At 49.4% G+C, this 14,564-nt stretch overlaps 1 protein-coding gene and 1 long non-coding RNA gene across 5 annotated transcripts in view; one reads left to right on the top strand and one right to left on the bottom strand.

Annotated features, from left to right (window-relative positions):
- Positions 1-7,097, bottom strand: part of LOC146073492 (uncharacterized) — a 31,619-nt gene extending 24,522 nt beyond the window's left edge. Inside the window, exons 1-2 of the long non-coding RNA XR_014473281.1 lie at positions 6,509-7,097; positions 3,711-3,937 (exon numbers count right to left, since the gene is read on the bottom strand). This is a non-coding gene — a long non-coding RNA (uncharacterized LOC146073492). The remainder of the gene's footprint in view (positions 1-3,710; positions 3,938-6,508) is intronic.
- The window catches only part of CTNNA2 (catenin alpha 2), a 1,425,647-nt gene that overhangs the window by 1,231,148 nt on the left and 179,935 nt on the right, over positions 1-14,564 (top strand). For all 4 annotated transcript variants that reach the window (XM_083180541.1, XM_083180424.1, XM_083180611.1 and 1 more), the window contains one exon: positions 13,673-13,786. In XM_083180541.1, coding sequence (XP_083036667.1) covers positions 13,673-13,786 — 114 coding nt within the window. The remainder of the gene's footprint in view (positions 1-13,672; positions 13,787-14,564) is intronic.

Below are 14,564 nucleotides of genomic sequence, written 5' to 3'. Positions count from 1 at the left end.
GCAACTGAGTACAAACACCATTACATTGGCCCCCAATGAAATAAATAAAAGCATTGACCCCCACAGGAAAAAAAAACCTGACCCCATACTTTCCCCCGACAGGGGGAAAAAAAACCCAAACAAAACATAAACATATGCCCCCACACACACAAATAAGCACTGCCCCCCCCCCCCCAAAAAAAAAAAAAAAAACATTGGCCCAAACAGAAAATAATACACATGGTGGCCCCAACAGTGGAAAAAGCCCACACTGACACCAGACACAAAATAAAAACATTAAACATTAGCCCCCACAGAAATAAAATAAAAACACAGTGGGCTCCACAATAGCAAAAAAAAAAAATGGGGTGCAAAGTATATGTCCCAAGGCTGGGGGTAATGTAATGTAAGGCTGGGGGTACAGCTGGGATGCTGTATGGTGAAGCCTGGAGGAAAGCAGGGGGCAGGCTTAAGTAGTGGCAGTGCAAATAAGGGCACAGGCTGAGATTAGTAGTGGTGAGCAGAAAGCAGGCAGGTAGAGGTAGTGTGGATAAGGGGGCAGGCAGGTAGTAGTAGCGGGAGAGAAGGGCAGGCTGGAAGTAGCTATGGGAATCAGGGGCAGGTTGAAGTAGTGGTATTGCGCATAAGGGGACAGGCTGGGAGTAGTAGTGTGGGAAGCAGGAGACTGGCTGGAGTAGTTGGAGAGGAGTAGTAAAAGGCCACGGAGGGTTTGGTTAGAGTTAAGCTGCAGGGAGGATGGTTAGAGTTAGTCTGTGGGGGGGTGTAATGGTTAGGACTAGTCGATGATGGTGTGTGTATGGCGGCTAGGCTGCGACAGTGTGTGTATGACTAGGGATGGGCTGCGACAGTTTGTGTATGGCTAGGGATAGGATGCAGTGGGGGGGTGTATGGCTAGGGATAGCCTGCGGGGTGGTGTATGGCTAGGGATAGGCTGCAGGGGGGTGTATGGCTAGGGATAGGCTGCAGGGGGGTATATGGCTAGGGATAGGCTGCAGGGGGGTATATGGCTAGGGATAGGCTGCAGCGGGATGTATGGCTAGGGATAGGATGCAGTGGGGGGTGTATGGCTAGGGATAGGATGCAGTGGGGGGTGTATGGCTAGGGATAGGATGCAGTGGGGTTGTATGGCTAGGGATAGGATGCAGTGGGAGGTGTATGGCTAGGGATAGGCTGCAGGGGGGTATATGGCTAGGGATAGGCTGCAGCAGGATGTATGGCTAGGGATAGGATGCAGCGGGGGGTGTATGGCTAGGGATAGGATGCAGTGGGAGGTGTATGGCTAGGGATAGGCTGCAGGGGGGTATATGGCTAGGGATAGGCTGCAGCAGGATGTATGGATAGGGATAGGATGCAATAAACTAGGGATGTATGGCTAGGGATAGGATGCAGTGGGGGGTGTATGGCTAGGGATAGGATGCAGTGGGAGGTGTATGGCTAGGGATAGGCTGCAGGGGGGTATATGGCTAGGGATAGGCTGCAGCAGGATGTATGGCTAGGGATAGGATGCAGCGGGGGGTGTATGGCTAGGGATAGGATGCAGTGGGAGGTGTATGGCTAGGGATAGGCTGCAGGGGGGTATATGGCTAGGGATAGGCTGCAGCAGGATGTATGGATAGGGATAGGATGCAATAAACTAGGGATGTATGGCTAGGGATAGGATGCAGTGGGGGGTGTATGGCTAGGGATAGGATGCAGTGGGAGGTGTAGTCTAACTACTCGGCTAGTGAAAAATCGCTGAGACGAGTCCTGTGTGTACATCCCTTTAGGCTGGGGGGGGGGGGGGGTATGTTAGCGTTAGGCTGTGAGTGGGGGGGTGTATAGTCAGAGGTATGCAGTGTGGGGGGTATAGATAGTTAGACTGCAAGGGGTGCATTGTTAGAAGTAGGCTGTGAGCGGAGAGGGGGTGCATATTTATAGTTAGGCTATGAGGGGGTGTATAATTGGGCTGTGAGTGAGGTATTGACAGTTAGGCTGTGAGAGAAGGGGGTATTTTCAGGGTTAGGCTGCAGGGGTGGGGGTGAAAATGCTATGAACTTGGCCCTCCGTGGCTTGAAAGGAACCTGCTCTGCAGGATTTCCTGGACCCATTCACCTAAGTACAAGTCTTCATCCCACCAGTGGGACCTCCGGTTCAAAGGTCCCGGTCATGCAGCCAGAGGAGTAGCTAAGTGACATGGTGCCCGGAGCAAGTGTATGTTTCGGAGCCTCCTCCCTTGTACTAAAGTGTCCAACATAATAAATATTAAAAAAAAAACCTGTAGGGGTGGTTTATATACCCACCACCACATCACTGACCCCATATAACCTACACTGCACTACTGACCCCTCTATACCCTACACTACACTACTGACCCCTCTATACCTGCCACTACACTACTGAGCCCACTATATCCTACGCTACAGTACCGATCCCCGTACACACAGCATTATATTATTGACCCCTCTACATTGTCAATCATCACTTCGTGCTCTACATAAGTGTAAAAAAAATAAAACAAACTGTTATGTAGGCAACAGACACAGAGGGCCAAATGTAATAGGGTGAGAGTTTCAGAAAGTGAGAGATTTTGGGAGAGTTTTACCATGTTTTTTAAAGCAGCAATCAATTACATGGCAAAATCAACCTGGTTTTGAAGTGTAAGTGGGAAAACCTCCCAAAATCTCTCATTTTCTGAAACTCTCACCCTATTACATTTGGCCCTTGGCCCCAGAGTCTAACAACAGTAAACTAAAGAGGAAACTAGGCACAGCATGGGATGGGGGTGGGGGGGGGGGGGGGCTATATATATATATATATATATATATATATTATATATATATATATATATATATATAGAGAGAGAGAGCAGATGAAAACTGCGGCACTCAAAGGGACTTTGGAAAAGAAATTCAGACCACTCTGGGGTTCAAGTCCAACGTTTCGGTTGGTTAGACCTTTATCAAGAACTTAATGCATACAAAGTCCCTTTGAGTGCCGCCGTTTCCATTTGCTCTACTACTTTGGGTGCTTGCTGCATCCTGGAAGGCACCTGGGCAGGTTACCATACCAAAAGGAGGAGTGCCGGCCTTTCCCCCAGTATATATATATATATATATATATATATATATATATATATATATATATATATATATATATATATATGGCGCCTAAGGTTTAAAAATATATAAATGTCCAAATACAAACTATGTGAACCACACCCAATGAAGTAAGGAGGAGAGATCTTCCAATATTTAGTTTATTGGTCTTCAGAGGATTATTGAGAATGAAACCGCATGTAGGACAGTATCTACATGCGGTTTTATTCTCAATAATCCTCTGAAGACTAATAAACTAAATATTGGAAGATCTCTCCTCACTTCATTGGATGTGGTTCACATAGTTTGTATTTGGACATTTATATATTTTTAAACCTTAGGCGTCATACCTCTATTGGGTGTAATATATATATATATATATATATATATATATATATATATATATATATATATATTGTGCAGATTTCTTTGGCCCTCACGGGGAAGAAAGACGTGGCACTCGGCAGGCTTACTTTGAATGGGTGAAGATTTTAATCCATATTAGGACATAATACAATATGATGGCGTCATGTCGACGTTTCAAGGCCGCTTGGCCTTTTCTTCAGGACGTGTACCAAAAAGGTGCATAAAGTGCTGTGCTGTGGTGTGCAAACAGAGCATAAGTGCTCTTCTTACCTTAAATAGCAGACTGGTGTACTCGTATGCGGCATCTTTCCGGCGTCTGGGAACCGCCAACCCAGAAGTGCTGCTGACGTCATTCATTTCCAGCCGGGCCGTCACCTAGCAACAGCCTGATGCTGGTTTGGGTAAATCCGTCCGTCAGTGTTGCCAACACTGTTTTACATGCGTCTCCAAGCTTCTTCTGGGAGGTGGACTTTTTCCCTTGCCGCTCTGAGATCTGCCTGTGTATTAAGACCAGCGAGAAAACTGGATATAAAAACATGAAAACACTGAGTGCCTAAACCAGGGCTCGACAAACACCGGTCGCCATGGCGACCAGATGTTGCTGTCTGGCGACTAGTTTCTGTGAGAGGTGGTGCCTGCCGCTCCTGCATGCCTAAGCCGCATAGTTGCGGATAGCAGTCACACCTCCTCTCAGGAGCTCCGTCTCCAGCAGCAGGAAGCTGTGGCTGTCCGAGCAGCTCCTTCCACCCTCTTGATAATTGGGCTGGCTGGCCGGCCGGCCCCCCTCTCGGCACACCTCGGCGATCCGGACCTCCGAGCCAACCCCCCCTTCCAACCCGCATTGCTCTGTACTCACAAGGGGGTTAGTGCAGGAGCTGGTGTCAGTAACCGTCACTGCGCCAGCTCCTGCGCTGTGTGCTGTCACCGCCTATTTGAATTCCGCTCCCCTTCCCACATAGCTTAGCGGAGTGCTGCAAGTGTCAGCGCAGGAGCTGATGTCGGTAACAGTCGCTGCTCCAGCTCCAGCGCTGTCACTGTGTGCGGAGGCTGGCTATTTGAATCCGCTCCCTTGCCTAGTGATGACACTAACATCTCGGATGTGGTCTTTGTTAAACAGTGACCTTCCTGGTGGGGCAATCCCCTCTGCTGAGAGTGGCTCAGCAGGACTGGCATCTGCAATGGCTGACCACCGAGAGAGGTGACAAGGAGTCTGCTGCGGCATGGAGGACAAATAGCCGGCTATTAGTATATTCTATATTTTAAAGCAGCGCCGCCCTGCAATCGGAGCTTGGGTGCCGGCAGCTGGGGTCAGTGATTGGCTGACAAGCTGGCTCCATATTTCAGATGGCCACTGGGGTCATTGATGGAGAAGCGCAGTCTCTGCTTCTCCCCTAACATAAATTTGGAGCATCAGCACCAGAAGATGGCGGGACGGCAAGCACTACTGGTGCACTACATCTGTGTCACTGCTGGGAGCATTATAGTATAATGCCCCCAGCAGTGACACAGATGTAGTGTATAATGATTAATAATGTGTCACTGCTGGGGGGCATTATACACTGTGTGTGTCACTGCTGGGGGGCAGTATACACTGTGTGTGGGGCATTATTACTGTACAATGTGCCCTGTTTGGTGGTCAGCACCCTGCCCTAAAAAAATCCTAGAGTGAACACTACCTGCCCGCATAGCTGAGCAGAGTTCAGCTCCGTCCTCATCAGGTGTCAGCGCAGGAGCTGGTATAGTGACAAAGAGCATATATATTTTTTTTTTTTATGTGATGTTCTGAAAGGGACAATCAGGTTTAAAAAAAAAATTTGAAATTTGGGGGTGATTTAGTTTGTCTGGCTCCTACACTTTTGTCCTGGCTCCTAGATTTTAGAAAAATGTGTCAAGCCCTGGCATAAACATGAAAAGGTCTGCGATTCTAAATAATCTAATGGTGTTAATATAGGTAAAATGACTACATAATGTGAATAGATAAAAAAGTTAATAAAATCCTATACCGGTATTATGTAAAGTATATACAGGCCATATCACTCACTGATACAATGATATACAGCTCTCCCTTATCAAACATCTGGGGAAAAATGTAAAAGCCTCCAAGTTCGGCAGGATGTCAGATGAACTTGGAGTTTTTTTTTTAAAGGGTCAATAATCACTTACAAGGCATGGGTTTGCCTTGTAAGTAATTGCCCCTTTTAATTGAAACCTCTAAGTTCGGCCGGCATCCTGCACATTTGGCCGCTAGTCTTTAAAGTAAAGTAATATGTTGGAAAACACTTACAAATGAATCCCCCCTAACTGAAAACCCACGAAACACATATTACCCTCACACTACCAAATGTATCACACACATTGGCTGGCCCTTATTCTGGTTGGCATGCTCCCCCGCACACGGGAGCGATGTTGGGCGACTGCGCATAAGCATTTATGCACATGTACAGCCGTTTGGTGCGAGTGGGCACAGCTAATTGCTTATTTGCCGTCCTGTTCGCACCTAGCAGTGTGGGCGGGGGGCGGCGGTGATGGGCTGCACCCATGGAAACGTCCAGCACTCCCAATATAATTCGGCAATACTGTGGGTGCAGGGGGCGGGCAGCTGACATCACCAGATGTCAGCTGCCCGCCCTCTTCCCATACAGGGAGCACGCACATGTAAGACACCAGAGTGTCTTAGATTTGTACGCACCTTAGAAATAAGTTGATGGTTGGCGACCATCAAATGATTTCCTCCCCACCTGCAAGCGGCGAATGGATGTTTATGCAAAACATCCATTCGCACGGCGTGCTAGAGGGGGCCAGCGTTCGTGTGGGTGGCGTTTACACCACGCGCAAAGCTGCAAATTTTGCAGCTTTGCATGTGGACCAGAATAAGGTCCATTTCCCCTACAGAAAACTACTTTACACAGACAGAAACCTCAAATCCTCCTCCCCTCCCCTTGACACTAATGACAACTTGACAAGAACTACACAGACAGCCCCAACCTCCCCATCCCCCACTCAGGTCTCTCCCCCACACACATACCCACACACATACACACAACTCCCCTCCACACACTAAAACTGACCTCACCATGGTCTCAGCTCACAGCACACGCTCCGGAGTCGACGGGCAGGGAGATCCTCTGGGCTGACAGACACAGTAGCAGCAGCTCATTGATGTCGTCGTCTGGGGCAGGCTCAGTCTGTGAGGAAGCACTGCTGTAACGTTCTCAGCTGTCAGCTGAGCAGTGCTCCTCCGTCCTCAACCTCTCCTCTCCCGCGGTTACCACTCCCAGAATGCCATGCGCAGCTTGCAGCAGCATTCTGGGACACGAGGAGGGAAGAGAAGTGCAGCGCTAGTGGTCACCGCACAACTCCCACCCAGCACTCTCCTTCAGCCCTCAAGCAGCTCCGAATGGCCTGCGCCTGCCTCCAGTCATCAATACACGGGAGCCACGCACCAAGTGCCGCGGGAGGAGCTGCCTGCTGCCGCGCAGGCGCAGCAGCCCTCCCGCGGCCATTTTAAGTTTGGGCAAAATGCTGCGGCCGCGGCCGCTAAGCACTAATCACTGAGATCGCGGCCCGCGGCCCAGCCAGGGGGGAGAGCGGCCAGATCTGATCTCTTTTGGGCCGGCCCACCGGGAAGTGGCCCGGTTTCCCGGCAGGCCAATCCGCCCCTGGCACCTAACCATGCACAGATCGCACCTAACCACGCACAGATCGCACCTAACCATGCACAGATCGCACCGAACAATGCACAGATCGCACCGAACAATGCACAGATCGCACCGAACCATGCACAGATCGCACAGAACCATGCACAGATCGCACAGAACCATGCACAGATCGCACAGGACCATGCACAGATCGCACAGGACCATGCACAGATCGCACAGGACCATGCACAGATCGCACAGAACCATGCACAGATCGCACAGAACCATGCACAGATCACACAGAACCATGCTCAGATCTCACCGAATCATGCACAGATCGCACAGAACCATGCAGAGATCGCACAGAACCATGCACAGATAGTAGTAGTAGTTTGTTTATTTATAAGGCGCCACAAAGTGTCCGCAGCGCCGTACATAGCAAATAAAAAAAACAAATTACAAGGTAACGTATAGGGTGTGTTGATAAAATACAGCATAAATAGGGGTATACCTGGTAAAACTAAAATCAGCATCAGTTCTGAAGTAGGTGTCAAAATTGTCGAGGAGACTGAAGATGAGGTAGAGGAAGGGAAGAGCAGGACAGGAGCACAGGTGAGGTAAAGAGGTAGGGAGAGTACGTGAGGAAGGAGGGCCCTACTCATAAGAGTTAACAGACTAAAAGGAGGTGGGTGGACAAACGAAAAACAATAGGATAAGTAGGATTTGCTGGAGGGGTAGGGTAGGCAGGATAGGAGGAGCGAAAGAGGTTAGGAGGAGGAGGAATAGGCCAGTCAGAAGAAGTGGGTTTTGAGGGAGCGCTTGAAGGAGGTAAGGGAATCAGAAAGCCTGATGGGTGGCGGGAGGTTGTTCCAGTGCAGGGGGGCAGCGCGAGAGAAGTCTTGGACACGGGAGTGGGAGGAGGTGATTAGGTGAGAGGTCAGGCGGCGGCGGAGTGAAGAGGACAGGAGGGAGTGTGGATAGAGATCAGTATAGAGAGGTAAGGAGTGGTGGAGGAGGAGAGAGCCTTGTAGGTGGTGGTGAGGAGTTTAAAGAGAACTCGGAAAGGAATGGGGAGCCAGTGAAGAGATAGACAGAGGGCACGGAACCATGCACAGATCGCACAGAACCATGCACAGATCGCACAGAACATGCACAGATCGCACAGAACCATACACAGATTGCACAGAACCGTGCACAGATCGCGCAGAACATGCACAGATCGCACAGAACCATGCACAGATCGCACAGAACCATGCACAGATCACACCGAACCATGCACAGATCGCACAGAACATGCACAGATCGCACAGAACCATACACAGATCGCACAGAACCATACACAGATTGCACAGAACCGTGCACAGATCGCACAGTAGCATGCACAGATCGCACAGAACCATGCACAGATCACACCGAACCATGCACAGATCGCACAGAACATGCACAGATCGCACAGACCCATACACAGATCGCACAGAACCATACACAGATTGCACAGAACCGTGCACATATCGCACAGAACCATGCACAGATCGCACAGGACCATGCACAGATCGCACAGAACCATGCACAGATCGCACAGAGAAACATGCACAGGTCGCACAGAACCATGCACAGATTGCACAGAGAAACATGCACAGATTGCACAGAACCATGCACAGATCGCACAGAACCATGCACAGATCGCACAGAACCATGCACAGATCGCACAGAACCATGCACAGATCGCACAGAACCATGCACAGATCGCACAGAGAAACATGCACAGATTGCACAGAACCATGCACAGATTGCACAGAACCATGTGCAGATCCCACAGGACCTTGCACAGATTGCACAGGACCATGCACATTTCGCACAGAACCATGCACAGATCGCACAGGACCATGCACAGATCACACAGAACCATGCACAGATCGCACAGAGAAACATGCACAGATCGCACAGAACCATGTGCAGATCGCACAGGACCTTGCACAGATCGCACAGGACCATGCACATATCACACAGAACCATGCACAGATCGCACAGGACCATGCACAGATCGCACAGAACCATGCACAGATCGCACAGAACCATGCACAGATCGCACAGAACCATGCACAGATCGCACAGAGAAACATGCACAGATCGCACAGAACCATGCACAGATCACACAGAACCATGTGCAGATCGCACAGAACCATGCACAGATCGCACAGAACCATGCACAGATCGCACAGAGAAACATGCACAGATCGCACAGAACCATGCACAGATCGCACAGAACCATGCACAGATCTCACTGATCTGTGTATGGTTCTGGTAATCTCACCTGCCAGAAGCAGCTCTATTTCTTGAGTTTTTTTGGTAATATTACATTTGCGATTTGATATTTTCAATGAGAAAAGATCTATATACGATCTATATATAAGTGCAGTTTCTTTGCTCATGTTAAAACGTTCATGTGCGTTTTGTGGTATGTGGGATGTGGTAGTGGGAGGTCAGAGTGGCATGTGGTAGTGGGAGGTCAGAGTGGGATGTGGTAGTGGGAGGTCAGAGTGGCATGTGGTAGTGGGAGGTCAGAGTGGGATGTGGTAGTGCGAGGTCAGAGTGGTAGGGAGAGGTCAGAGTGGCATGTGGTAGTGGGAGGTCAGAGTGGCATGTGGTAGTGAGAGGTCAGAGTGGGATGTGGTAGTGCGAGGTCAGAGTGGTAGGGATAGGTCAGAGTGGCATGTGGTAGTGGTAGGTCAGAGTGGCATGTGGTAGTGGTAGGTCAGAGTGGGATTTGGTAGTGGTAGGTCAGAGTGGGATGTGGTAGTGGGAGGGCAGATTTGCATGTGGTAGTGGTAGGTCAGAGTGGCATGTGGTAGTTGTAGGTCAGAGTGGGATGTGGTAGTGGGAGGTCAGAGTGGTAGTAGGAGGTCAGAGTGGCGTGGGATGTGGTATCGGAAGGTCAGAGTGGCGTGGGATGTGGTAGTGGAAGGTCAGAGTGGCGTGGGATGTGGTATCGGAAGGTCAGAGTGGCGTGGGATGTGGTATCGGAAGGTCAGAGTGGCGTGGGATTTGAAACATGCACAGATCGCACAGAACCATGAACAGATCGCACAGAACCATGAACAGATCGCACAGAACCATGTGCAGATCCCACAGGACCTTGCACAGATCGCACAGGACCATGCACATATTACACAGAACCATGCACAGATCGCACAGGACCATGCACAGATCGCACAGAACCATGCACAGATCGCACAGAACCATGCACAGATCGCACAGAGAAACATGCACAGATCACACAGAACCATGCACAGATCGCACAGAACCATGTGCAGATCGCACAGAACCATGCACAAATCGCACAGAACCATGCACAGATCGCACAGAGAAAAATGCACAGATCGCACAGAACCATGCACAGATCGCACAGAACCATGCACAGATCGCACAGAACCATGCACAGATCTCACTGATCTGTGTATGGTTCTGGTAATCTCACCTGCCAGAAGCAGCTCTATTTCTTGTGTTTTTTTGGTAATATTACATTTGCGATTTGATATTTTCAATGAGAAAAGATCTATATACGACCTATATATAAGTGCAGTTTCTTTGCTCATGTTAAAACGTTCATGTGCGTTTTGTGGTATGTGGGATGTGGTAGTGAGAGGTCAGAGTGGGATGTGGCAGTGGGAGGTCAGAGATGCATGTGGTAGTGGGAGGTCAGAGTGGGATGTGGTAGTGGGAGGTCAGAGTGGCATGTGGTAGTGGGAGGTCAGAGTGGGATGTGGTAGTGGGAGGTCAGAGTGGGATGTGGTAGTGGGAGGTCAGAGTGGCATGTGGTAGTGAGAGGTCAGAGTGGCATGTGGTAGTGGGAGGTCAGAGTGGAATGTGGTAGTGGGAGGTCAGAGTGGAATGTGGTAGTGGGAGGTCAGAGTGACATGTGGTAGTGGGAGGTCAGAGTGGGATGTGGTAGTGGGATGTCAGAGTGGGATGTGGTAGTGGGAGGTCAGAGTGGGATGTGGTAGTGGGAGGTCAGAGTGGCATGTGGTAGTGGGAGGTCAGAGTGGAATGTGGTAGTGGGAGGTCAGAGTGGCATGTGGTAGTGGGAGGTCAGAGTGACATGTGGTAGTGCGAGGTCAGAGTGGCATGTGGTAGTGGGAGGTCAGAGTGGCATGTGGTAGTGGGAGGTCAGAGTGGGATGTGGTAGTGCGAGGTCAGAGTGGTAGGGATAGGTCAGAGTGGCATGTGGTAGTGGTAGGTCAGAGTGGCATGTGGTAGTGGTAGGTCAGAGTGGGATGTGGTAGTGGTAGGTCAGAGTGGGATGTGGTAGTGGGAGGTCAGAGTGGGATGTGGTAGTGGGAGGGCAGATTTGCATGTGGTAGTGGTAGGTCAGAGTGGCATGTGGTAGTGGTAGGTCAGAGTGGGATGTGGTAGTGGGAGGTCAGAGTGGCATGTGGTAGTGGGAGGTCAAAGTGGCGTGGGATGTGGTAGTGGAAGGTCAGAGTGGCGTGGGATGTGGTATCGGAAGGTCAGAGTGGCGTGGGATGTGGTATCGGAAGGTCAGAGTGGCGTGGGATGTGGTATCGGAAGGTCAGAGTGGCGTGGGATGTGGTATCGGAAGGTCAGAGTGGCGTGGGATGTGGTATCGGAAGGTCAGAGTGGCATGGGATGTGGTAGTGGAAGGTCAGAGTGGCGTGGGATGTGGTATCGGAAGGTCATAGTGGCGTGGGATGTGGTATCGGAAGGTCAGAGTGGCGTGGGATGTGGTAGTGGGAGGTCAGAGTGGCGTGGGATGTGGTAGTGAGATGTCTGAGTTACTTTTGCATCACTCTGGGCTGTGCGAGGACGTCTTTATCTGTTCCTCAATGAGCCTGAGAGAACCATTCCTGACATTGATCCCTGACACATTCTCCTCTACCTCACACCAACACAGATACCTACAATCTTCTGCTTAGGGATCAATGGCAATCACTGCACATTATCCCATTAGCCTAATTCTAATCCTCTAATTCTAATTATATTGGCTTTGAGCAAAAGGAATGATTTCTGTCACACAAGGACATCAGCGCTAAAACCTTGCTACATTGGTTCAGAGGTAAGCCACACCCTCTGCCGCTAACTGCCCCCCCCCCCACACGAACTCACAGGCAGTTGGCATTTCTGTCATTCACAGCAGTTGTGGGGCAGAATCAATAAGCGTTGGATAGTGATAAAGTGGAGAGTACCAGCCAATTCACTCCTAGCTGCCATGTCACAGGCTGCGTTTGAAAATGCCAGTTAGGAGCTGATTGGTACTTTATCTCTGTCCCCTTTATCACTTACCAAAGCTAAGTACATCTGCCCCATATACTATAGTCTCGGAATGCAGCTGCAGTCTTATTCTAGCCGATAGGAACTTCCAAGTGTTGCTGTCATTCATTATGGAGACGTATTGGCTCTCTCGTCTTGGGGGGTGACCTACTTCCAAATGTGGTTGGCAGAAAACAATGCAGCGCTGAGTGTTAGGCAGAACGTGGCACCACTCCAGCGCTGGGCACACCGTTCCTCATTTACTACAAACACGTCTACATGCTGCTAGCGCAGACTGATCAAGCTATCTGTCATTAGTCGGCCGGCACTGTGGCATGGTTTACCGTGGTGCAGGGCAGAGCAGGTCATCTTCCCCTCCACCCCAAACCATTGTCAGTGATGCTGAGTCCTCAGCCCTCTGTACTGGATTACCGATGGGCAATACTCATACTACAGCAGTACTGACCCTCACATCAGCCTGTGGATGCTAAGTCTTATTAATTTATGCAACATTAAGCATACACATTGTAGGTTAGCATTACTGCCTCACGGCGCTGGAGTCTTGAATTCAATTCCCACCGCTGACCCAACGGTGTGGAGTTTGTATATTCTCTCCGTGCTTGTGTGCGTTTCCTCCAGATTCCTCCTACACTACAAAATATACGGGTCGGTTAATTGTCTCCCAGCAAAAAAAAAAATATATATTTTCTATGTGTCGAACTATTAACTGTCCGCATAGACACTATCGACAAAACAACCTGTTCCCATTTCTTAAATGTTCCCCTCTTGACATTAACGGAATCATCCAAATCATGCGGGGGTATACATCATTTCTGAGTAATAATAAGTATTGGAAGATACTCAGAGGCGCCAGCACACTAGGCTACTGGGAAATATTCCGTGATTCAGGAGACTGTAAGAATCTGGTCAGCTTTCAGCACATTGGCTATGAATGATCACATGACTCTTGTGTTATAAGACCTTCAGCTGAAACCATTGGCTTGTTTAAATATTGCCTTAGGGATTATAGGAGGATGAGAGAACCATGGGGTTAACAACCGTTACTCTGCTTTACCTAAAGAAAAGGATGTTTGTTATTAGTTGTGCAAAGAAATAAAACTTGGCCAATGCTAAGGTAGTAGTAGGGTTACATTTGTCAGAGAGCTGCGCGTCAATGACAACTTTAACCCATTTAATATCATGCATGAAATATGGATTCTACAGTGTTTTACGGCCAGGTGTATCAACAACGTGCACAGCCTACGACTGGGAGAGATGCATTATATCTATGTGTGTCCTCATGGCCTATTTCTGACATTTATTCAGACCCCAGAAGAATTGGAAGATGATTCTGACTTTGAACAGGAGGATTATGATGTCAGAAGCCGAACGAGTGTCCAGACGGAAGATGACCAGCTTATTGCCGGACAGAGCGCAAGAGTAAGTCCTTCGACATTTAAGATGTTTTATATTCTCAAGAGTAGAAATGTGTGTCTGTGGGGGGGGGGGGGGGGAGTGATACCCCCTGCGCAGTTACTGTATATTAAGCTGATTTTGTGTAGGAACTACTACAAGGTTTGATTTGTACAGTCATAGGGAGCAAATTGGCAGTTCGGATTCAATGTCCTGCCTGCCGATCAGCGAAAAGGGGGCGTGTCTGTGTAAAAGGCAGGAATCGCAACAATCCACGGCCGTTATCGGCAGAACGGGCCCAACAGCTTTTAAAGTCGGACTCATTCAGTCTCTTCAATGCTGTCGGTAAAGACAGCATTCCATAGGGCCCGCCGCTATTTCCTCCTTCGGAAATAGCGGCAGAGGAATTCATACGCCCATTGCTATTGTCCAGATGATACCACTCAGTTAATTACAGTATTTTGGCCAAATATTGGGGTTATTCTGAAGAACATTTAATACCGACTTTTGGGAGACGGATTACTCAAACCTGAATAGCAGCAGATGTCTCACATGCTAGGAAGCCTGGATTGACAAAGGGTGTAGGCGGGGGCATTAATATAGTGAAATGGGGGGGGGGGGGTGTATTTTCACCGGCTGAAGGCACATGCTTACCAGAAATAGGGGCTGTGGCCTCACAACAAGGAGTGTGGCCACAAAGGGGAGGTAGAGGGTGACAGAGAGAGAACATGATGGGGAGATAGTAACGCAGGGGAGAGGCAGTGGGTGACACCAGGAAAAGATATTGGGCTAATCTATTCTGTGA

The sequence above is a fragment of the Crinia signifera genome, chromosome 1 (genome assembly GCF_055691185.1).
Source record: "Crinia signifera chromosome 1, ASM5569118v1, whole genome shotgun sequence".
Lineage (NCBI taxonomy): Eukaryota > Metazoa > Chordata > Amphibia > Anura > Myobatrachidae > Crinia > Crinia signifera.
The sequence above is the reverse complement of the archived record's forward strand: the minus strand, read 5'-3'. Positions and strand labels throughout refer to the sequence as shown.